Below are 24,200 nucleotides of genomic sequence, written 5' to 3'. Positions count from 1 at the left end.
ACCAAAAAGAAGCGACTAAAGCACCAAAGAAAACCTTTAAAGTGCTTTCGCACTACAACCTGGTTTGCCTCTTACCTGTAATTATTTTTATTTAAGTTAATAACTGTACAGTACTCTCTGTTTATAGTAACCATTGTCCTTAATGTAAATATGTAAGAAACATTGTGTATGTTTCTGTTCTGTGTCCTGTGTCCTGTTTGTTTGTATATTTGTCTTTTTGGCTGCTGTTACAACCAAATTTCCCCTTGTGGGACAATTAAAGGATTATTCTATTCTATTCTATTCTATTCTATTCTTCTAAAGAATTTCAAAAAGTCTAGAGAACTATTGCTAACGAGAAAGTCAAAACATAAAGAATCAAACGTTGGATCGAGACTTTTGGGCAGCCCACATGGAAAAGAAATAGTAAAAACATATGATTTACTCATGAAAGTGGCCACTTTCTCATTACTTTCATATATTTTTTTAGTAAGTATACAATATAATGTTATATTAATTAATTATTTAATGTTTATATAATTAATTAAAATTAATTTTAATTAATTATATAAACATTAAATAATTAATTATATAATGTTTCAAGGGATCTTATATCTGTTTTCACTCTTGTATGAAACTTGTATGCTTTTCATACAAGTTTCATACAAGACAGATACAAACTTTATAAGATTTATATATATCTTTTCCATATGGGAGAGCTTTACACGGCACCTGTAACCAAAGCAGCTTCCTGTTTAAGCTTGGTGACAAAAGCTGATAAAACTCAGTTTTGTCTTACGTGTTTAATTATATCACTTCTTGCATTAGTTGCAAAATTGCCCTCCTTTCTGGATCAGAAATGAAACTATAATAATCAAATGAAAGAATCACTAAATATTTCGAAACATGACAGTAATAGTCCTGAATTCATCTTTAACAAGATGACTGAATATAAAAGTTAGTTTATAGTTAGTTTACAGTTTGGTAATATTTGCACTGCATTTTCCACAAACCATAGAGAGAACCAATCAGCAATCACATGTAAATGAAGATGATTTTAAGATGAAAAGTTATTTATCAGGAAATATTTCTGTGATTTCATGTCCTGAAAATAACAAGTACAAATAACCTTCACAGTCCAGAGGGCAGAAACATGTCATACTGCAACACACACACACACACACACACACACACACACACACACACACACACACACACACACACACACACAGTGTGAAGTTTCACCAACTGAAAGATAAAACAGACACACTACAGATGAATGCATGTATGCACAATGACCCACAAGAGCAGAATACAACAACACAACAACAGAAGCAGCCACTGAGATGAATGTGGAGCAGGTGAAAGAGATAACACGGGTGGCAGTTATCACGCTCGCCTGTGCCGTGGCGGCCCCAGCCGAGCGTGTGCACTCAGTTCCTGTTTGAACGGCGCTGGAAGCCTCTTCGTTCTCCTGCTGCAGGAAAGCTGCTCGCTGGTTGAAAGGAAACTTCATGCATACGAGAAGTTTTGGATGTATCACTGCAGGGGTGCAATGAATCAAAAGGCAGGGATCCATGTGTGGGAGATTAAAGTCCCAAACAGAAACACGAATATGAAAAATAGTCAAACTTCAAGCAGAGGTGGGTGGCTCTGAGAGAAAGGGAATCAAGATTTGGGCAGAAAAAGACCCGTAAGAAAAAAGAAAACACAAAAACAGAGACGCTATTGTGAGGTCTGAAAGATTACATCGCATCGATTCAATCTTTTCTTTTTTGAACATCTAAAACTGAAAAGTGATCTCAAGCCAGGGTAAAAATATTTAAGACTGCGTCTGTTTTAGTCTCTGCAAGTGGTCAAAGATGGACTTTCACTACGCTTTAGAATAAAGCCGGGAACAATGACATTCATACGCACATGTAATCCATTTAACCTGTAATGAAAACGCTCTGGAGTCACATCCTGACACAATCTCCTTTTATGTCCCTTTTATGTTCATTTTCACCAGCTTTACCTTCTTACCCTCCTCTCAGAGCTTCCTGTGTCAGAGTCTCATCCTGGTGTGTTTTACGTATAACCAGTCATATGTATCCATTCTTATTCTTATTTTTGTAATGATTAACATCCTTTTTCCCTCCACCCTCCCCGTCTGTCATACATTAAGCTATTTCCAAAGGAGCATGACAGAAGAGGTAAAATGAATAAAGAAGAATAACAGCTAACTGCGGCTGCACCAGATCGCTGAGTCACACTGAAAGCAAACGGGGCAGAAGGAGGTGTTGCTTGTATTTCAGCTTCCTGTTTGTATTTGAATTACATTTACATTATATCACATTTAAAGTTCAACAAACTCACCGGTGAAAACACTTTTCTGAAGTTCAATAAATGCACGATGCTTGGTAGGTTAATTATTGTAGGAAAAAATGGTGCATTTAAACAAAAGTCTGCAAAAATACAAACAATCTGCGCGTGGAAACATAAATTCATCTAAACCAGGGGTGTCGAACTCCAGGCCTCGAGGGCCGGTGTCCTGCAGGGTTTAGATCTCACCCTGGGTCAACACACCTGAATCAAGTGATCCGTTCATTATCAGGCCTCTGGAGAACCTCAGGACATGTTGAGGAGGTCATTTAGCCTTTAAATCAGCTGTGTTGGATCAAGGAAACATCTAAAACCTGCAGGACACTGGCCCTCGAGGCCTGGAGTTCGACACACCTGATCTAAACAAATAAATGATTGTTTCTGCCGTGAGACGCTGCTGGGAAAAGCACAGGACTGTTATTAGATGTTGTTTCTTTCCTGTAGTAACCTTTCAGTTTCAGTACAATATGTATCTGACAAGTGCCTGATATGCTGTAAGCAAACAGACGTGAGAGTGGCAGCGAGATGAGACGTTGCAGGGAGGAGGCAGCAGTGGTCAGAGTCCTCAGACTTGTTTGCAAGTTCTCTGACGCGTTGTGTTTGGCAGTCAGAGCAGCGATGAGAGCGACTGCTAATCAAAGAGAATAGTTTACAGCACATTTGTTTGCAGTGTGACAGCTGAAAGATTTCAGCCCTGACAGGTAAAACAAGTAGCTGAGCGAGGGCTCGCACTCCTTCGGGAAACTGTCATAAATACTGCAGCTTCAGCTCCTCATCGGCCAGCGTGCCGGAGATGTGACGCTAAGATAACACGCCGTAGTTGTGAATTAACGGCGTTCGACGGTGTTCGTGACGGAGCAGTGATCGAAGTCCTGCACATCCACATGCTCGGCCACATTTCACGTGACAAACAACCATCTGAAAGGAACATGACAGTTGTGATGAAAGCTGTCTCTGCACACGTCTGTTTGTGTTTGCTCGGCCTTACATCATAATGTGCCGCGTGTATCGACTCAGTGACTTTATTGGACTATTTGTCAAAACGTGCAACGCCCGCTGATTGTTCCGCTGCAGAAAGCAGAATATGCATCTATAAATACCAGCACGCCGCTACGAACGACGTCGTGTGTGGATTGTGTCACAAAGAGGCGACGTTTTCTGTGGTTGTTGCCTTTGATTTTATAATCGAGTTGAATGTTCGGGAAAATGAAGCGCGACTGGCAGGTGGAAAAATTCAACATATAATTAATGCTACAGCTTTGATTACATTTTGCTTGAAAAATGACATTTGCAGTTCCACAGTTCTGTGAGCTACGCCGCTGCTGGTCCTGTTGTGTTTGAATAGTTCAGAGCACGAGGTTCTGCCGATGGTTCAGGTGGGAACCATCGGCATGGAGATCTGGGTAAAAGCTGAGCTCTTTAGAGAACGATAACACCAGACGGCACTAAACCTCCAGCTTCTCATATAAATGAGTTTTTATCATGTTTATGCTGTAAATGCATAGTTGAGCAAAAAATAAAACAGACTTAATGTGGCGTGTTTTAAATCACAGAAACAGAATAAATCATGTATGTGACACAAAGTTACAACATTTGACACGCTGTGGGAATAAAAAGCAACTTTTCAGTCTTTCTTTCTGAGTGTGACAGAGACTGTTTGCTGCTGACAGACAGGCCTGAATGAAGCACTGTGGGGCTTTTACTCGTCGAGTAGGAGGATCGCTCTAAACTGACACACGGTTATTCATTGTTTATGCCATCGGTTTACCTCAGGTATGTTACAGGTGTTCAAATCAGACACAAACACACTCAGTAAACAGAATAAGAGAAAGAAAAAAGCCGACTGGGCTCTCAGGGAGCTGGATCTCTTAGTTGGGCTGCACTGAATGAAGCTCCACTTACCTCCACATGTTTTTGGTGTATTTAGTCAGTTTTAAGTCACAGAGTCATTCAGTCGTTCTCACCTGGACCACATAACTGGAGCTGTGAACGTGACTGCGTGCTGTTATACTTACTGGACTGAGCTGTCCTGCATTCAACAGGCTGAGTGAAGACGCCTAAGCCCATCTCCGATCGGGCTGCCAGGGAGAAGATGTACAGCGTGTCTGGCTTCAGACCATCGACTGCATAGGAGCCCGCTGCATCGAAGGTGACGCGGTGCTGTGAAGAGACGAAAGAGCACCAGGTCACGAGGGCAAAACTGAAGCCAGAGCCTGATTGGTCATAATGGAGTCTGCAGACAAAGCCTGGAGCTTCTCGAGGAGGCTGAGCAGCCTGCCTGCCAAGCTCCTCGTAACATTCACGAGCCGGTGCAGCAAAGAGAAGTGGAGCTTCTCAGCATGCTTGCCTTGTACAGCGGCCAAGCGAAGCTGTCACCTCTCCACACTCGCCCACAGCTCTGCTCTCACTTTTTCAGTTTGTCTCAGCTTCTCTCTTCACACGTACACGTTTGAAAAACAATATTGCACGAACAATAAGGTTTATGATTCGATGCAATATGTAACCAACTTTCATCACTGCCATGACTGGTTTCTCGTGTGGCTTCAATCTTCCTCAGTTACTTAATGCAGAGATTTTGGGCAACAGCAGCTGTTCTTGTTTGGTGGTTGGCTTATTTAAACGCTGGTGTTGTTTAGGGCTCGTAATATGAACCTGTGTGTTTTAAGCCTCTGTGTGTGGGAAACACCCACAACTACTGAAGGAGTGCATCACACCACAGACACAGACAGAAAATGATTTCTTTTTCCAGTGTAGTTCTTGGTGCACAGCAGCCATCAGCTCATCCAAGCTCTTTGTCATACATCAAAATTACAGCAAACCTCTCCAACTCCAGTAGCTCCAAATATATGGAGACTGGGGTGGGTTTTGATAATCGATTTATCGATTAAAATCGATTCTGGCTTGGATAACGTGATATCGATTCATTAAAACCCTGAATCGATTTTTTAATATAAATTTATTTTGGCCTAAACGCCAGAATCTCAGGTGAAACCTCACAAAACTTCAACAACCACCAAACAGATAAAAATGAGAGCAGGAACACGGATTCTGCACAGAGACGTGAACACAAAGCTCGACCCGCCAACGGATCAGGATCAGTGAGATGTGACTTTCTCACCGACGGCACGGACACGGTCGGGGCTGAAAGCCGACAGCTCTCTGACTCTGACAGCTCGCTGACTTCGGCGGGTCGAGCTTTGTGTTTACGTCCTTTTTGCACTGATTCTGAAGCTGTTAGTTTTATTTCTCTCCAAACAATATCGACAGAACCAGCAGCAAAAGAAGATCCAAACTAGCTTCACATAAACATCGTCATGAATTCACTCTGAGTTTTGCTGTTTTGCTTCCACCAGGATAAAATCACACTTCATGCACAGCTCTCTCTGTACTGAACAGTTTCTTAAAAATCTGTTTTCTCCATTATTCGCTTGCTTGTTACGCACCAGTCTACCGTTGTTTGCAGCCTGTCAGCTGCTGTTTTTTCCTTTTACTTCCTTCCTGTAAAACAAAGCCTCATTTCTGCCGTTCAACACTGAACAAATTTAAACTTTTTAGAATGATGCAAAATTACAAAACGCTCAGTTGTGTCTCTAATCAAACCTCTGTAACTTTGCTTCCCTTCAGCAGCATCAGGTCATGTTCACGTGTTGATTGATGGTTTTTTCTGTTTTTGATGTACTGCAGAATATTTTTATAAATCCCAGACCAGGAAAATCACCTTCATGTGTTTCTGTGTTTTATCCTCAGTTACTTTGACACAGAGGCGTCTGCTGTGATGCTCACAGCTTTGATAAAGTCTCGCAAGTGTCAGCTTTCTTTTTATAGATATAAAATATGGAAATGTACTGATGCATGATCTGAATTATAATATTTCTGACTGTCTGATGCAAAATTTCCCTGATTCAAATCAAATCGAATCGAATCGGGGATCAAATCAATTCAGGACCTTGTGAATCAGAATCGAATCGATTGTAGAAATCAGTGAGGACACGCAGCTCTAATGGAGACTGTGGCATAACATCACCAGGATCTCCTCGTGGATAAATCACAGCAAGAAGTGTTCGTGATGTGATGACATTTAAACCTGGATAAAGTGCCGACACTTTGAACTTACTAAAAAGACATTAATGCAAATACGCAGCCTGAAGCACAGCACAGCTCACAGCCAATAAAGATTTTACAAGCAGCATCTCAGTGGAAAGAAAATATTTTTAAGGTGGTATTTACCTTGTCTGTGGGATTGCTGGCTTCCCAGTACACCAGTTCAAAGCTAATGATGGGTTCCTGGACAGGCCAAAGCCATGACAGCATGATGCGCGAGTCCAGCTCAGCCTCACCGTCAAAGTCAGACGGCTGAGCTGGAACTGCAGGAGGAAACAAAGAGATGTGTTAAGATGGAAACACAAAGTAGAGGAGTAAAGTAAAGCTGGGCGAGGACCTGCCAGGAAAAGCCACATTTGTTGTTTTGAACAGACAGGAAGATAAAATCCTGTTGGCACATCGATTCACATCATGTGTGAATAGATGTGCCAACAACTCAGTGCTTTCATACATGCACAAAAAGTCATCATTTCTGGGTGAAATAAAAGTATAGAAAACAAACACCTGCCACGAACCAGTGAATTCTTAGAAGTGAGAGCTATATGTATGCAGAGAGGTTTAATAAGCACGTTCCAAGCCCTGTAACGATAGTTAAACTCAAAGAAGACAATGAAAAAAGTAAGTTGAAATATTTTGTGTCAGCCTGTGAGAGTCCTGAACTCTTTTCATTTGCAGCCCAGGTATGGCGCCATGTTTGGTCCTGTCAGGCAAAGCTCGCTGTAAAAGATGCTGTGACGAAAACACCAGCCTGTCCTTGAACATAAGGCTGTTCTTAGCCTTAGCAAAGGAAATAATGCGAATCCTGCGCAGTTGTGCTGTAACCACAAGCTCCAGGCTGGGCTGACTTCCCCCTGCTCGTAGTGCGGGCTCGTACAAACGTCTGGGCCGCCTGACAGCAACCTGACGCTGACATCTCTTCTTATAGAAATAAATATAATGCAAATGTGATTTTGTATTTTTTTAATCCTAAAAATCACAAGAGATTTTTCAATAGAACCAAGATGACCTCAAAGCCAGACTTTCTTTATTACTAGTTATAACAAAAAGAGTGCACTACTGTATCTTTCATTCACAGCTAGTATCACCCTGTGATGCTGGAGTCCAAAGTGACAGCAGCGTTTCAGTCCAACTGTTTTCAGAACAAAACTTTAACATAAACAAACATTAAAAACTGACAGTTAGCAATATAAAGCACGACTCTCTGCACAGACACGTGCAGCCTAACTCAGCTGCTCTTTAATCTTCTAGCTCTCGACTACAACGTCACTGTGCCAACGTGGGAACGGCGCAGCTAACACGCTAGCTCAGTCCACTCACTGCTAATGAGCGAGTGGGCGGCGAGCGCGCTGCCTCTGGCTCCCTCTGTCCAGGGTGAAACAGTGTTGCCAACTCCTCAGTAAGGAAAATCGGTATTGGCTGTCCTAAAAGTCGCTAGAAGTCGCTAAATGACGTCATCACCTAATTTGCATAATTGGTCATGCTAATGTAATTGTAACCTACATTGTTGGAGAGAGAAATAACATCGTGGAAAAGAAATAAAGTGAGTAAAAAACGTCCTGAATGCATTTAGAATTTATTTAGAACTACAAATTAAATTTATTTTAGCAATTATTGTTTTTTTTAATGTCACAATTCCAACCCTGCTCCTTTACCCGGGCTTGGACCGGCAAAAGTGACCCGAAATAGGCGCTCTGGTGGAGTTACTGTGTGTGTGTGTGTTTATAAGTAGTTTTAAACCTTGTCATCCACAAAACAGCAAAAGAGTAAAAGAAGAACTGACTGCGTTACAGCACCCGCTGCTTGTTGAGAGTAAAAGCGATATGCGCTTTCACGTCTTTTTTTAGGGGGGTCTGAAAACTCGCTAAATATAGCGACAAAGACAAAGTGTTTTGTGCTGTTTCACGTTAAATTTGTTTAAAAGGAAAAAGCTGAAAATTTAAATAGTTAAAAATTTAAAATGTAAATAGTTGTTTTTTGTATTATATGATTTATTTATTACATTTTATGTGGAGTGAATAAATAAAGTATATTTATGGTGGCCCTTAGAGACAAAGCACGTACAAACTCCAAAACACGTACAAACTCCTAAGCATGTACAAACTCCAAAACGCGTAAAAACTCCAAAACACGTAAAAACTCAGAAGCGCGTACAAACTCAGAATCACGTACAAAAGATAACAGAAGTGCTCCAGGATGCAGGGCGCAGTGTTGAGCTTTTGTTTCCTAGTGGCTACACAAGCCAGGAAGTATCAACAACCAGATTTGGTGTGTGGTAGTAACAGGTAAATGAACTTTTTTTTTTTAATTATTTGAATAAATATGAGTGCTTGTCTATAAATACACAAACAATACACACATGCTTTCAATTGTGTAATTTAAGTGATCTGGGTAGCTCTGTTTTGGAAGTTCAGTAAACGCTAGAAATGTGTTTTGGAGTTTGTACGTGCTTTGTCTCTAGGGGCCATATATAAACATATATAAATCAAACCACTTTTTTTACATTAGTAATTCCTTTTCTGCATAATTTTATATTATTGTTAATGATTAAATAATTAAAGCAACAAAACAACCCGAAGAGCCGGTTCGGAGCCGAAAGAGCCGGCTCTTTTTAGTGAGCCGAGCTGAAAGAGCCGGATCTCTAAAAAGAGCCGGAAATCCCATCACTAGAAGGACAACTCTGGAGAGTATCCCAACCTGATTTTCAAAATAAAATAAAAAGCCTGATGAGTGAAAATGGGTGTGATATTTTTTTCTATATACATCTCAATCACGAGATGCTTCATGAACTGAGACCTGAAATATGATTTTACCCAACAGCACATTATGGAACACAAATGTTGTTTAAGACAAGTGCTGATTATTAATGTGAAGAAGAGGACGTAACTGCTCGAGTTGTAACTTATGCAACAACAGGCAGCGTTTGCTAACACGTGCACAGTAACTGAGTAACTCTTTCACCAATAATCTGAGCCAGGCGCATGCTGCTTATGATACATGGCTCTGCAGTGATGCAGTGAGCATGTTCTCACCTCCCTGCCTGGTTTTGATCTGCAGAGTGTCAGACGGAGGCCCGTCTCCCACTGAGGTGAAGCCCAGCACCCTCAGGCTGTAGGTGATGTCTGTTGCCAGGCCTGAGATGGTGGTGAAATGGCTGTCATCTGTGTTGTGCTTCTGCCAGGCGCTGAGCGGGGCGTCGTGATCTGAGCTGTAGTAGACCCGATAGCCCCGGATTTGGCCGTTGGGCTCTTCGGGAGGTTCCCACTGGACCAGCATGGTGCTGGAGCTCAGCATGCGCGCCTGGACATGAAGAGGTGGCGATGAGGGTGCTTGCTCACTTGTACGGGTGTCCACGATGCTGCTGGGAGGACCCCGGCCGACGTTGTTCACAGCCATGACACGAAACTCGTATTCAGAGAAGGGGCTGAGGCCGCCGATGCTGTAGCGGGTCGTGGCGACACCGTCTACTTCCTGGAAACCGTTCTCAGACAATTTGGCACGATACTGAATAACATAGTAGGACACAGGTTCTGGGTTGCCGGAGTCCCAGGTCAGGGTGACACTGGTAGCTGTGGTTTCTGTCACGGTGAGGGAACTGGGCATCTTGGGAAGAGCTGTCAGAAAGCAGAGACAGAGTCAGAAAAACAAGTTTACATCCTCCATCTACATTATTCCTGCTCTCCGTCAGGACAGTCACCCGCTGATGCCGGGTACACAGAGCTGTTCAACATTGCCAATCTAACACTTCATTATTATTCAGCTTGTTTCTGTCCTTTCCTGATCTGCACCGGGCCAGTATTATGTTGCCAGGCAGATGGGTGCATGTCCTCCTATGTAAATCCATCTATAGTCATCCAGACCTGAGCTGCAGATCATCAGAAGTGCGTCTACTGAATGCAGCCACACAGCAGAGCCTGCATTTTAACAGGATATAAGATCAACTGCATTTTCTCATAGAAGGGAGGAAAGAAATCCTACCACTGCTTTGTAGATTAAACTTATGTTTGTGTGTAAAACCATAATGATGTTACAACACGTGCATGTTTATTAGCTGCATTCATACATAGCGCTTGTGTCAGGTGAGCTGTGCCGACTGCAGTGGGTTATTTTTTTCACAGCTGCTGATTGCAGAGTTCAGCTGTCTGGAGATCGTAACAGCGAACTGCAGCAGTCGGTCCATCCACAGACACAGTAAACAGTCTGTATTTGGCCTGAAACTTTAGCTGCTCCTCAGTTCTGCTTTTCTCCTGCAGCTTTTTTTGTTTTAATCACCTCCCTGCAGAGGAGTCGATGCTAAAGTGTGGCTTCACTCAGGATCTGAACCTTGTGTTAATCTTGCTCTTTTCCTAAAACATTGGACTTTTTTCCACACTTTATAAAATATACTATGTAACCAGTGTTGGGAAGGTTACTTTTAAAATGTATTCCATTACAGATTACAGATTACTTGCCCCAAAATGTATTCTGTAATGTATTCCGTTACGTTACTCAATGAGAGTAACGTATTCTGAATACTTTGGATTACTTAATATATTATCATGCTGTTTACAACTACATGAATGTACTATTGCTGTGATTTATTACTGTTACTGAAGGTCCGTGGCTCTGAACCGTAGTAAAGGGACCTCTGGCTAATACGGTGGGTTCTGTGTCGGCTCGTAGCTGAAAACTAGCTTTACTTTGTTGTCTGGGTCAACTTTGCTAGCAGAGACAGAGAGAGGCGTTGAAAGGCTGCTCCAACAGAACTTATTGTTTCAGAGGAAAACACGAACACGGTGTACAGTCGAGTCTTAATAGCTTACTTACAGCTGGGCTCGTCAGGCTCTCTTCTTGGCTGCAGTGGTTATTATTATATTTACATGCTTCCAGCTCCCGTTTTTGCTCGATGACAGCTCGTACTTTTCCTTTTTCTCCCTCCCTCGCTCACAGACACATAACGTGTATGGCAGTCCATTCTCCCTGCAGCACGGACTACACTGCCCATGATGCTACATTCTTTAGAGCTATACCTGTAGCATTCTGCCTGTTAGCTTAGCACAACAACAACAACAGGCGCTCTCTCACCCAGGAAACACGCAGAGAGAGAGAGCGTCACCCTGTAACCATGGCAACCGTAACGCTGCCGCCTGGAACAACAGAACGTAGCTGTCAAACAAAACCCAAACAGTCCTGACCCGCCACAATATGAAACAGGGAAGTACCGCCGTGTAATCCATTTATTTCAACAAAGTAACTGTATTCTAAATACCACCTTTTTAAACGGTAACTGTAACGGAATACAGTTACTCATATTTTGTATTTTAAATACGTAACGGCGGTACATGTATTCCGTTACTCCCCAACACTGTGTATACCTGACATGACCTGCAGACACAGGCCAGAGTTTACGCTTGAATTACAATATTTTCTAGTCCTAAAATACTTCTTAAGTTATTATCTTCATTTTGTTACAGATTTGCATGAAGCAAAGCATCTTCCAAAGCAGTGACAGCCAACTCAATAAATCTACTCAACCATCTAACAAATAGAAAATAGTAAAAGATCAGAGCCAAGAAATAATGAAGCTATCGTATCAAAGACTTTACTAATTAGAATTATTCTCTTGCTTTGTTGTCACTCAGCTCATTCGGTATCAAATGAAGTGCTATACTGAATATGAAGAGAAATAAAAACAGGATTAGAAACACATGGTGGCAGTTTGAGCTCGACTCTGTAAATCTGTGAGCTGGTCCAAAGCAGAGCAGCGGGGTGCAGAGAAGCTCACGGGTTGACTTTGGGATGAAACCAGTGCAACCACAGGCTTTTAGCTCTGCTGCTCCAGTCCTGACATCTGCCTCATTTTCATGCAATGCAGCCAAGCTCCTCTTCTTCTTTACGAACGCGTGAACCCCAGCAGGCCGGGACAGAATGAAGCCGTTGCTCCTCGTGCAGTTCCCATCATCTGTTGCCACAATATCTGAACAGCTCTGAAAAATCAGCTCTAAGAGCTTTAGTTTATGACAAGCAAATAAAAGTAGAAGCACAGCTTTTTAAACATGAGATCTGCTGATGAGATCTGTCTGTCACCTCGAGTGCTTGTGAGATGATTTCTGACTGCTATCTGGAGACATTTACGTCTGTTTCTACTGTACAGCTTCAGTCATGTGGGTAGAACGGCTGCTGCTCTCATTGTTTCTTTTTAAAACAAATATTGTTTTAATGCAGAAACGAGTTTCTACTGTGATGTGTACAAAAATCCTTCCTGTGCTCTTTGTGCTGCTGTTTGTATCTTTTCACCAACACTGCAAATTCACAGCTTTCACCTGGTACCAACAGGAAACCAGACTAGCAGAGACTTGAGACCCTGGAGCCACTGTGACAAGAAGCTACGGAGCAAGTGGCAAATTTTACTGACACAAGTGATCCAAACAAAAGCCAATTTATTATTTTTAAAGACAAGTCCTATCAGAGCAACAGAGGTATGAGTGTGAGCATTTATGTAAAGACAGATTTACGGTACCTGCACTGGACGTTCAGCACTGAGGTTTATATAAGATGTGGAAACACGGGTTTTATTTTTTTCTATTTATTCGTTTCTATTTGGCTAGAAGTGGAAAAAACCATTTTAAAAAGGTAGGATTAGGAAAGAATAATGATTTAGTTTAAATGCTAAAATCATTATTATCTAACTGTTGCGCATATTAAAGAGCTCTTTGGCACATAGCCTGAAATCAAACTTCTCCCACACACAACCAGCTGCTGCTTCATATTCTTCTTCATCAAACTGTATATAAAATAAGACCGGGATCTGAAGAGTGCAGCTAATGCAGCAGGGACTGAAACCTGTTTCATTTTATTAGCAGGGAGCCTCTGCCAGAACAAGCCAAACTGTACGTGTCTGTCAGAGAATCATCCCATTGTTCACCTCATTTATAATCTCAGCAAACACCCTGTGTGTGTGTGTGTGTGTCAGATCCCCCTTTACCAGTTATATCTGAAATGGCCAAAATGCTCAACCAGAAGCTTCCAAATACATTTAGCAGTGATTCAGACGTTTGCTTGTGTCAGATGGGCTGGTTTGCATTTTTCAGAAATTGCTGCTCTTCAAGGATTTTCCACAAACACCCCTAGACCGAGAGGTGGTTGTGGATCCAGTGAGCAGCAGTCCTCTGCCAGAGATCAGAGGAGAGTGGACAGACTGCTTCAAGCTGACAGAAGGACAACAGCAACTCAAATAACCACTTGTATGCAAAACACAGACCTTGAATCAGATACAGCAGCAGAGAACTGCGCTGTGTGCCCAACAAAGTAGTTTCATTTAGCCTAAATCATAGGTGTCAAACTCTGGCCCGTGGGCCAAATTTGGCCCGCAGCCTAATTACATTTGGCCCGTGAAGCCATACCAAGTTACTATCAGAGCTGGCCTACTGGTATTATACAGCTAATATATGTATTGTTTAGTATTAAGCTTTGCTTGTTCCACATTCAGTTTTTCAGCAAAACCTGTTTGAGTCCATAAGAAGAGATTCATTCTTATATCTGGAGGAATAAATATATTTCAATAAATATATTTCAATAAATATATTTCAATAAATATTAACGTTAGCCCGCGACTTTGTTCCAGTTTTGAATTTTGGCCCACTGTGTATTTGAGTTTGACACGCCTGGCCTGAAACTAGCCAAAATGAAAGTGATGGACACAAACCCCTCCTCTGGTATTACTGTGTTATTGCTGCTTTGCACTCAGATGATTTTTAGAAAAGCTGAGTTCTGACCTTGAGGTTGAAGTCACCAAGATTCAAAGATTCATCAGAGATTTTAGTTTTTGCTTTAACTAGATTTTCAGAAAAGTTGACCTCTGACCTCTGACCTTGAGATCAAGGTTACAGGAATTTGAACTCACCTGAGATTTTTAGTAGATGCACCAATCATATCAGTTTCAAACACCTTAACAAGATTTTCATAAAACTTGAACTCAACATCAAGGTCACAGATTCAAACGCGTGCAATATTTCACACCTACAGTATCGAGGTCAAAGTTCACACTCTTGTGTATCCACACTGCCTGCTTACAGCTGCCTACCCGGGTGGAGATGATAATAACAGTGTTTTATTGCTGAGGGATAAAGATCCACAATGAAAGAAAAGCAAATACAAACCACATGATAAAGCAATGACTTTCATACTAACAGACTTTCTGATTGGATTACAAGCATCTCACAAACTTCATGACTGGAGCTCAGTAATAATGTGAAATTCATACTTGAGCAGTGAAGAAAACAATGAGCCTACTGTAACAAAATATGACATCATCCACTATTATAAAGTTCATTATAAACTGTAGAAAACGTCCCATAAACTAAACCTGGTTCTACCAAAAACTACCAAATGATCTGATTTGACCTGCGATAACTAAAGATTACAGCTGCAGAGCTGCAACCGAGGTCATATTTTCTCAATATAACAAAGATACCAGGATATATATGAAAGCTTTCTCTGTGTTAGTCCACTCACACTGCTGCTCTGCTTGCTCCTGTCAGTCAGACATCATCAATAACACAATACATCAGAATCTAAAGCAACACAAATCCTGACTTAAGAAGGATTTTGTTGCTCAAACAAGCTTAAATGTATCTTTATTTTTATTACATTACCACGTTGACTATATGGACGCTGTAATTGAAAAATGGCTCTTGACTTTATGTTAATATATTCTGCTTTTTGCTGAGGCTCTTACACACAGGATTGGGGCTTTGCTTTGTTAATGAACACTAAATGACATGCAGGTTTGCACTGCAGCGTCTGTCCAAGCTGTCCAAACATGTTCAAATATTGATATTATTTGTTCTGTCAGAGAGGGCATGTAAGGAAGCTTCATGCATACTTTATTTGACCTCACTGCTGCAGTCTCAAATCACAGCAATAGTACATTCATGTAGTTGTAAACAGCATGATAATATATTAAGTAATCCAAAGTATTCAGAATACGTTACTCTCATTGAGTAACGTAACGGAAGACGTTACAGAATACATTTTGGGGCATGTAATCTGTAATCTGTAATGGAATACATTTTAAAAGTAACCTTCCCAACACTGGTGTTTGGTTTAAAACATGCTCCACTCCAGCCTGCAGCAGAAAGACGAGGCTTAATGCTTAATCACTGACTTTTTTGGTCCTTTAAAGGCAACACATTCGACAAGATCTGAAATCTGGAGCACGTATTCCAGGTTTAATGATGACTGATGACATTTGCACACCTCCTTCATGTGTGATCACATCAGCAAGTTAAATAGAGCCTGAAGTATGCGCTGCAAAAAAGAGGCTGTTGGATGATGACCAGGAGCTTCATGAAGCCAGAGTAAATTACGACCGGCAGACGTGCAATTTGACTTCAGCACTAAATCTGAGAGTCACAATCGGACCAGTTCATTTTTCTCCACTGTTCACCGGGATCACATCACACGCCATCCCACCCCCACAAAGGTGAGTGTTTCTTACCCTTGACTGTGATCTGAGCCGTGGTCTCGATCATGCCCAGGGAGGATATGGCCACACAGGTGTAATTGGCAGACTGGCGGATGTTGGTGAGCTCCAGAACATTGCGGCCAATGGGCATCTCGTCCTCCCGGGTCAGCTCCACTTCACCACTTATCCACTTGACGTACGGCATGGGAGCGCCGACTGCAACGCAGGTCAGGTTGACGCTGCCTCCGGGCATCACCTCGTGATTGGTGGGGGGGATGGAGAAACGGGGCGGCACACGGCGAACTGTGGGAGTACAGAGGAGCAGAGTGAGGGGGGACAAAGGAGAGGGGGCGGTGGGACCACTGGACTGATTCAGTGTTTGACTGGGTTGGCTTTTCCTGTGCACCAGAGTGTGAACTGGTCGGGTTAATGAGGCTGCTGCAGCTTTACCGTTTGTGTTTCATGCTTTTAAAATGTTAAAGCCAATTTCTGCTCAGGAATCTCCAACCAGCTTCACAGGAGATGATCAATCAGATTATCAGCATGTTATATTAAAATAATTAATACATTATTAAAATGCTCGATTCTGAATAAAAAACTGGAAATTATTATATGGCTGAGATTAAATCATTAAATTAATAAATTGCTGAACATAAGTGAAATAGCTAACGTTTTAAATAAAACAATGTAAATCATTAATTCATGTATATTGTAAGGTCTTGTTGCCATGGTTACTAATATGTCACATACTGACAAGATGTTAAACGAATTATTTTGGCAAAACTTTTTTTATTTAACCTTCTGTGCCGATGAAGACGTTTCATTTAAACACCAGCGATTAGCAGTGATTCATGGTAAATATGATCGATGTTAAACTATCGATTCAGTCGTTTATGTTCTAGAATTGATTCTCACATTAAAATATCGATATTTTAGTCATTTGGGGTAAATGTGTAGTTTATCATTAACAGGAACACAGTGGAAAGAAACTACATCATTCGGATCGTCTACATTCGAAGGAACTACTTCCTCTTCCGCCTTTTTATAGTCATATGTGAAACACGGCTGTATAAATGTGGCAGCCTCTGGCGTGCGCACTCACAACAATGGCTGAGCGTGATTGGAGTCATGTGTGGACGTGTTTTACCTCCACAAACAGCAGAGACGTGGTTTGCGATACATGTGGCAAGAAAGTGAGGTGCTGTGGTAACAGCACTGACCTCGTCAAACTCCTCAGAGTAAATCATATCAGAGAATATGACGAGCGTATGTGGAGGCGAACTGAAGAGGACGACAGGTGCTGCTGGGGCGAGACAGATGTCTCAGGGAGTCCTTTAGTGCTGCAGCTCAGCAAGGAGTTCAAATAAATTCAGGTTTTTTATTTCTATATGATAACTCTGCATTATTAAGTGATAAGAACAAGTAATCTGATGTCCTGTAATCATGATGACGCTATAATTTCAAATACAATAAAACATTAAGGTTTTGTACCAGTATCAGGTCAGTATTGTCGATACCATCACTAACGCCACACTGATGCAGGTCTGTGGGCTGTGAACCTAAAACTGCGTGTGATGGCTCACACTTGGAGAGGTTTTCATTTGCCAGAAATATCTGACTGAATCATTACAGCTGTGTCATGTGCAGAAACGTGTGCTTTGGAGATCCGTCTATCGATTATACTGAGTAGCAGCTTCTGAATAATCTCGAGCAGTGGAAGCTGCAAACACGGCTTTAAGTGGGTTTTATGTTCAAGACATTCAGTTTCCTTTATTTGCAGTGTGAGTGGGAGGAGGAGGGTTACACAGGGCTGACGTGTCAGACATGAGAGCTTCAACACTGCTAAATATAATGGTTGAAATGTGTGACTGTGGTTAAGTGGTGCAGCTGCTAAAACCAGTAGACGAACTGGTTTAATACGTACGCTGATAGTTTTGGATGGTTGATCCAGTTTAAAGCAAATATGCACATTTAAACTGAGAGGTGTTGTTAAAGGAAGGATGTTTCAGCGTGCTACGGGCCAGATGAAGAAATATTGGGAATCACCGCCGCAGGGTGCCACGTTCACCTAGAAACTGGGTAAAATGAGAAGCTAAAGCATGTAACTGGATTTCTCTGGAAAATCTGGGGTTTCCTGCTGGGCTGCAGGGATTAAATTGCACCTGGAGTCTAACGCACGGCAAGGCGGGAGAGTTTCCATCGATGCTAAGGCACAAAGTGTGCTGGAGCGAACGTGGGATAAAGATTCTCCTCCAGTGTTAGCTCTCATCCCTGGAAATCTCCCCAAAGTGTTTGGATCTGCTTCCTCATTACACAATGTCTGAATTAGTGCAACAGTCCCGTGTGCACATCCAATCAAACGCAGACAACTCTGTTGCATAAATGAAGTCCTTGCTCTTGACTTAGTCGAGTACACAGTCACGAAAATCTGACTCACAAAGTGTAATTTAAGCCCTGAGCAGCGTGTTGGTGTGAGAAGCTTACAGTGTGGATCAGAGGCTTTTCTGGGGTTTCATTGTGGTTTAACTACAGAAGAGGAAGCGCAGGGTTAAACATCCCTCACTGTAAGAAAATCTGATGTAACAGGAGAAGCGGTGAAGTTAGAAACTCAGAGTTTTCTTAGTTTGCACATAGTGCTGCTGATCAATGACTGACAGCATCCAGAGTGCTGGAGAGCACGCGTGGGCTAAATGTTACCGTGGTTCAAGAGATAATGCTGCAATCTGGGTGCTGCTCGTACAAGAACGGCATTGTTTGCTGACATGGTAAGCTGCAGGCTCAGAAATGCAGATGGCTGGCATTAAGGAGAAAACTAATGTGGAGGAGGAAGAAGAGAGGAGACAGGGCAAGCAAAAGGAGGAGGAAGAGTAGGCGGAGGATTCAGGGGCTGCGAGGTCAGTGAGGTCAGTTCTCTCGGGAGATCTTTTTACTGCTGCTAATCACGGATTTTAATTTGGAGGACGAACACGCCGAGGATTTGATTCAAGGTACAAAAAGGTCAAATGAGAGTAAAAATACTTTTAGGGCTGGAACTGCTATTGATCACTGACAGTAACTCAAAGTTACTTCAGACCAGCTTTACAAAGACGGACACAACGTGCTGAGCTGACGTTTTAATGTCAGTGTTATGACGTATTTTTGCACTTGTGTTTAATCTGCAGGGACGGAGTTTTCAGAGTGAATTTACCCTAAAATACTGAAGGAACCTGCATCTGCTGCCAGGCTTTTACAGCATATGTGACAGTCTCGTAATGGAGGCAGTAAATTTTCAATAAGTGCACAGGAAAAGTCAGGCCTTGATTTCCCAACTGACCTTCCAACACACACACACACACACACACACACACACACACACACACACACACACAGTGGCGTTTCCATGTGGGAAGTGTTTCCTGCCAACTTTGTTTATCACGATTTCAAATCAACATCAGATAAACTTTTAATTTTTCTCACAACTGAGTGACAGAAATACGAAACCTGTAAAATTTGATTGCCAACTGTGATCTCTGTGTGTGTGTGTGTGTGGCAGTAAAATCCAAACACTGCAGCCAGCAGCACATCAGCGATCACAGTGACAGACACCATATCACTGTCATTACCTGTTTCCACTCTTACCAAGACAAAGTGGGGGCAGGCAGAGCTCAGCGCATGTTAGCTTGAGCTGGCCAGCATGCACCAGCACGCTGTTGTTATTGTGTACTCGGGTGTTTGACCCGACTGACTGCTGCAAACATCTCAGTTTTACATGACATGAATGTGGTGCACAAAGTTAGAAACTGTAAGAACACAGCCGGCATCGTAGGAGGTTATTATATTTGTAGTCACCTTTCTCACTCACTATGTATTAACAGACCTCTCTGCATTGAATCATATCTGTTATTAATCTCTGTCTCTCTTCCACAGCATGTCTTTATCCTGTCTTCCTTCTCTCACCCCAACCAATCACAGCAGATGGCCCCGCCCCTCCCTGAGCCTGGTTCTGCTGGAGGTTTCTTCCTGTTAAAAGGGAGTTTTTCCTTCCCACTGTCGCCAAAGTGCTGCTCATAGGGGGTCATATGATTGTTGGGTTTTTCTCTGTATCTATGAAGCGCCTTGAGGCGACTTTTGTTGTGATTTGGCGCTATATAAATAAAATTGAATTGAATTGAAGTTGTTATCTTTTTATCCGTTCACAGGTGTTCGTTTGCAGGTGCTGCATTACATATGATTAAGTCCATATTACTTCAGTGAACCCACCCAACGCTTAATATCGCACAACACGGTGCTGAGATTAACTCACTCGTGCAATTTGTGAGTAAAGATCGAAATACTGCAGTTATTTTATGTTTTGACATATAAACCTGCAGCTGACATGAAGTTTTTTATTCCTTAGTTTAGTTTCTTGGTTTTGTAAAGTCCTGCACAAGTCATAGAGTCAACCAATGCATTATTATTTTTGGTTATATTACTAGTTTCACAGGAAACAAACAAACAAACAAAAAAGTAGCATGCTTCTGTCATCTGTCCAATAATGGGATACAGAGAAACTCACTGTCAAATATTGCATTTAATCTCCTGCCATGTTTATAACATACAAGTTTCACTTTATTTTTATTTACGAGACAGAAATGTTTATATAAATCTCTTAGCATAGCAGCCTGATAGGTTTTGGGAATCAGTCCATAAATATTCAAAGACCTTACCTGATTTAACTCGATCGTGGTGTTTTGAACACTTCCAGATGGTTTGCAGGGTGGCTGCTATTTTTAGATCCCTGGAAATCTGTTTCTTCCCACCTGCACTTTCTGATTTTATCATCTCAAACTTGTTGAAATCACACATTAACTTCTGCCTCAAACTAACTCACAGCTTTTGTGAAGAGGTGGTTAGCTCACTGGTTGAGCCTCGCGGCTGAAATTCAGCGACCAGGCGTGAGTCCGAGCTGTGGCTCTCTCTTTCCTGTTTTCCACGGCTGAACCGTGAAATAAAAGCAAAACGTCCAAAAAACAAAAACCACTTCCTGTGAAGGATCTTTGTTGGTAATAAAGAAGAAAGTTTGGGGAACACAATTCACACGTCTACTCACTAGATTTGTAAACGTTGTAGAGGAAGAGTCACCAGCGTGCAGGGACAAACAGAAGCTGCACTGGAAGCTTCTGTTTGTGAGGTTATTTTGAGCAGAGACGGGAAAATGTATATTTTTTATTTTGTTTTGTTCGAGCCATTTCCCAGAACTTTCTGCTGCTGTTTGTATTTCTTTAGCTCCTCCTGTGGTTTTCCTCGGGCACATCCAGCCCAGGCAGGATGTAAGATTCCTCCCGGCTTTCTTCTAGCTGTACGTGCCGGGAATAACTCGATAGTGAGGAGTCTAGCAGGTAATCAGATACACCTGACCCACGTCATGTGACCTGCCAGTGTGGAGGAGCAGCACTTCTAACACCAGCTTCTTCAATAATTCTGAGCTCCACAAGCCAAGAGTGAACCTAAAACTCATTTCCAACACTTGTATCAGAATCAGAAGCCGAGGCTAAAATAAGCTGGACTATATGCTTATTATTATTCAGCTGGTTTTTCATGCAACATCCACAAAACTGTTACTGTGAATGCAGGTTTTTGTGTTTTGTTTTGTTTTTGTTCATCATTTGTGTCTTAAATTATGGTCAGGTATGAAAATAACCCCCAACTTAGTGATGTAACACTCACATTAAAATGTTTCGTATCTAGTCGACTTTGTTGGGGCTTTTAAAAGCATCGTCCTGCAGCACAACGTGGAGGATTTATGTTTGTGCTAATCAGAGCTTTTTCATATGTGAATGTTTTTCTGACATGTGACATCAGTCTGACTGGTCTCAGCTCAGAAAGTCTGCAGTGAGCTGGTGTCTGAAACACACCACATCAGGGGTGTCAAACTCAAATACACAGTCGGCCAAAATTCCAAACTGGAACAAAGTCGCGGGCTAACGTTAACATTTATTGAAAAAAAAAAATCTTCTTCTAGATTTAAGAATGAATCTTCTCTTATGGACTCAAACAGGTTTTGCTGAAAAACTGAATATGGAACAAGCAAAGCTTAATACTAAACAATATATATATTAGCTGTATAATACCAGTAGGCCAGCTCTGATAGTAATTTGGTATGGCTTCATGGGCCAAATGTAATTAGGCTGCGGGCCAAATTTGGCCCACGGGCCAGAGTTTGACACCTATGCACCACATGATGCTACACGTGTGTGGAAAACATCCTGAGCTGATTCTCCCACAACGGCCTTCAGTCCTGTCAGCGAGGCAGGATTGGCTGTAACAAGTAAATGCTAGTGTTTTAGAGTACTCAGATTACTTTATTTTAATAGGGTAACTTATCAGTTACCAATTACAACGTCATGGTTTTAGGGACCCGTTTTTTTTTTTTACTATATTATTATTGTTAATATTATTAATGGTAGTATTAGTATCGATTCTTAATTTATTATTATTATTATATATTATTATATATATTTAGTGTCTATCAGTTGCCATAAACTATGTTACAGCCAATCAGGACAGTGCGCTAAATTCTGCTGATATACTTTTAACATTTGCAAGCAAAATTAAGTTGTTATTGCTGAACATCAGTAATAACTCGGAGCAGTAACTCAGCAGCCTGAGCTAATGCTAATGCTAATAGTAAATTTGTTAAACGACTGAGCAGGTCGACCTACAGCGCTGAGGGAGAGCGGCTGTACTGCCATGATTTTAGGCCTTTATAAATCAAAGTTTGATGCTTCCCAGCACTGCAGGGTAACAGGTTCATTATTAACAGCCAGAGTTTTGTAATGCAACACGTTACTTCTATCGTATTAGTGGGGGCCATGTTCTCCTGCACTGCTTGTTACTCATATCACTGACGCTGATTAATAATGGGACCAATGTCAGGCCTCCTCGATGGGACTGTGTGATGGAGAACAGAAACCATACAGTGCATTTTACGCCTGCATGTTTCTTCATCAAACTAATTTGTTTGTCATATGAATGTTTGATTCAAGACATTTAAAACTGACATGTTTGCGTTGAATACTTAGCAAAACTGTGAGACGGGTGCATGCTGGCCAGAACTGTGGAAATCATCATATTCTTACGTTAGTCAATTAAAAGTCACCCATGGACATGGAGGATGGTCACACTACCATGACAGTTATCAACATGATGGTGTTACTGCAACATTAATCTGGATGATGGCCTGATGTGGATGTGAGTACTGAGTGAAACTGAAATCAAACCCAAGATAACTTTGAATAGTAAGAGATACATGTTAAGACCAGCAAGAGTTAAAATGCAGACAGACTCGTTTTTTACTGGCATGCCAGAGAAAAGAGATGAGAGAAAGAAGGGAAAGGGAAGGAGGAGGGAGGAGGGATAATTGAGGCAAACTTCTGAAGCCAAGCCCGAGTAAAGAAAAAGCTACAGCTGTAGAAGAAGCTGAGATGGAGAAGCTGCGATGGATGGGGAAGCGACCATCTGTGTGCACTGTGAGGGTGTGCATGCAGCAGCACAGGTGTAGAGGCAGCAGCAGCATGCTCGCTCATGAAGAAATGAATGGGAGAAGGACTTTTATACTAACTGGCATCTCTTTAACTGGACCAACAGGAGCTCAGCTTTAAGTTTCATGTTCACTGCATCATTTTTTCCTTCATTTTACATTAATAAGCCAAACTTTCCTTCAAGTGAACTGCAGGTTACACAACATGCTTTATTCTACAGATTCTGACTGTTTTTCAGTTTTGTGTAAAATATTAAACTTATTTTTGTAGAAGTGAAAAAATCTTTTTTCATTAAGTGTTACGGGTGTTTGCTTTATCAGCTCACTAGAAAATAAAGATGCTGGTACAATGACGTACTGCAACAATAAAACATCAATAAGACATAATAACTATAATAACAGGTTGCTGTAATCCCTGTAATCTACTAACTGATGTCACAAAACAACAAACACCGTTGGTGTGAGGAGAGGGTCCATGTTTGGGGTTCACATATTTGGATACATAGAAATCCAGAAATGTTTGAAACATAACAGCGACACAGATTTATGTGAGGCCTTTTTATCTGCAAACAGACTTTGATTACTGCACAATGTTTGTGTTGGCTGACAGCTGATCAGTGTCTGCTGGGGCTCACCTCCTCCTTATAGTGTTTGTAGTATTAGTGAAATATTTATTTTTTGTTTAGGACATTAGATGACAAATTTTCCATGACTTTGTTTCTATTTTGGTGAGTAAAGTTCAAATATTTTATTAGTCTGTTACTTATTAGCAGCTGTAGCTGTGTTGTCCATATACAGCCTATGAAAGCTGCTAGCGCT

General features: G+C 41.6%; 1 protein-coding gene across 5 annotated transcripts in view; it reads right to left on the bottom strand.

Moving 5' to 3' along the window:
* Positions 1 to 24,200, bottom strand: part of ptprfa (protein tyrosine phosphatase receptor type Fa) — a 381,399-nt gene that overhangs the window by 121,181 nt on the left and 236,018 nt on the right. For all 5 annotated transcript variants that reach the window (XM_085133098.1, XM_085133099.1, XM_085133100.1 and 2 more), the window contains 4 exons: positions 15,917 to 16,186; positions 9,471 to 10,052; positions 6,568 to 6,704; positions 4,356 to 4,500 (listed from right to left, as the gene is read on the bottom strand). In XM_085133098.1, coding sequence (XP_084989224.1) covers positions 4,356 to 4,500; positions 6,568 to 6,704; positions 9,471 to 10,052; positions 15,917 to 16,186 — 1,134 coding nt within the window. The remainder of the gene's footprint in view (positions 1 to 4,355; positions 4,501 to 6,567; positions 6,705 to 9,470; positions 10,053 to 15,916; positions 16,187 to 24,200) is intronic.

Source organism: Neolamprologus multifasciatus, chromosome 15 (genome assembly GCF_963576455.1).
Source record: "Neolamprologus multifasciatus chromosome 15, fNeoMul1.2, whole genome shotgun sequence".
In the NCBI taxonomy this organism is placed as follows: domain Eukaryota; kingdom Metazoa; phylum Chordata; class Actinopteri; order Cichliformes; family Cichlidae; genus Neolamprologus; species Neolamprologus multifasciatus.
This window is presented reverse-complemented; position numbering and strand designations above follow the sequence as displayed.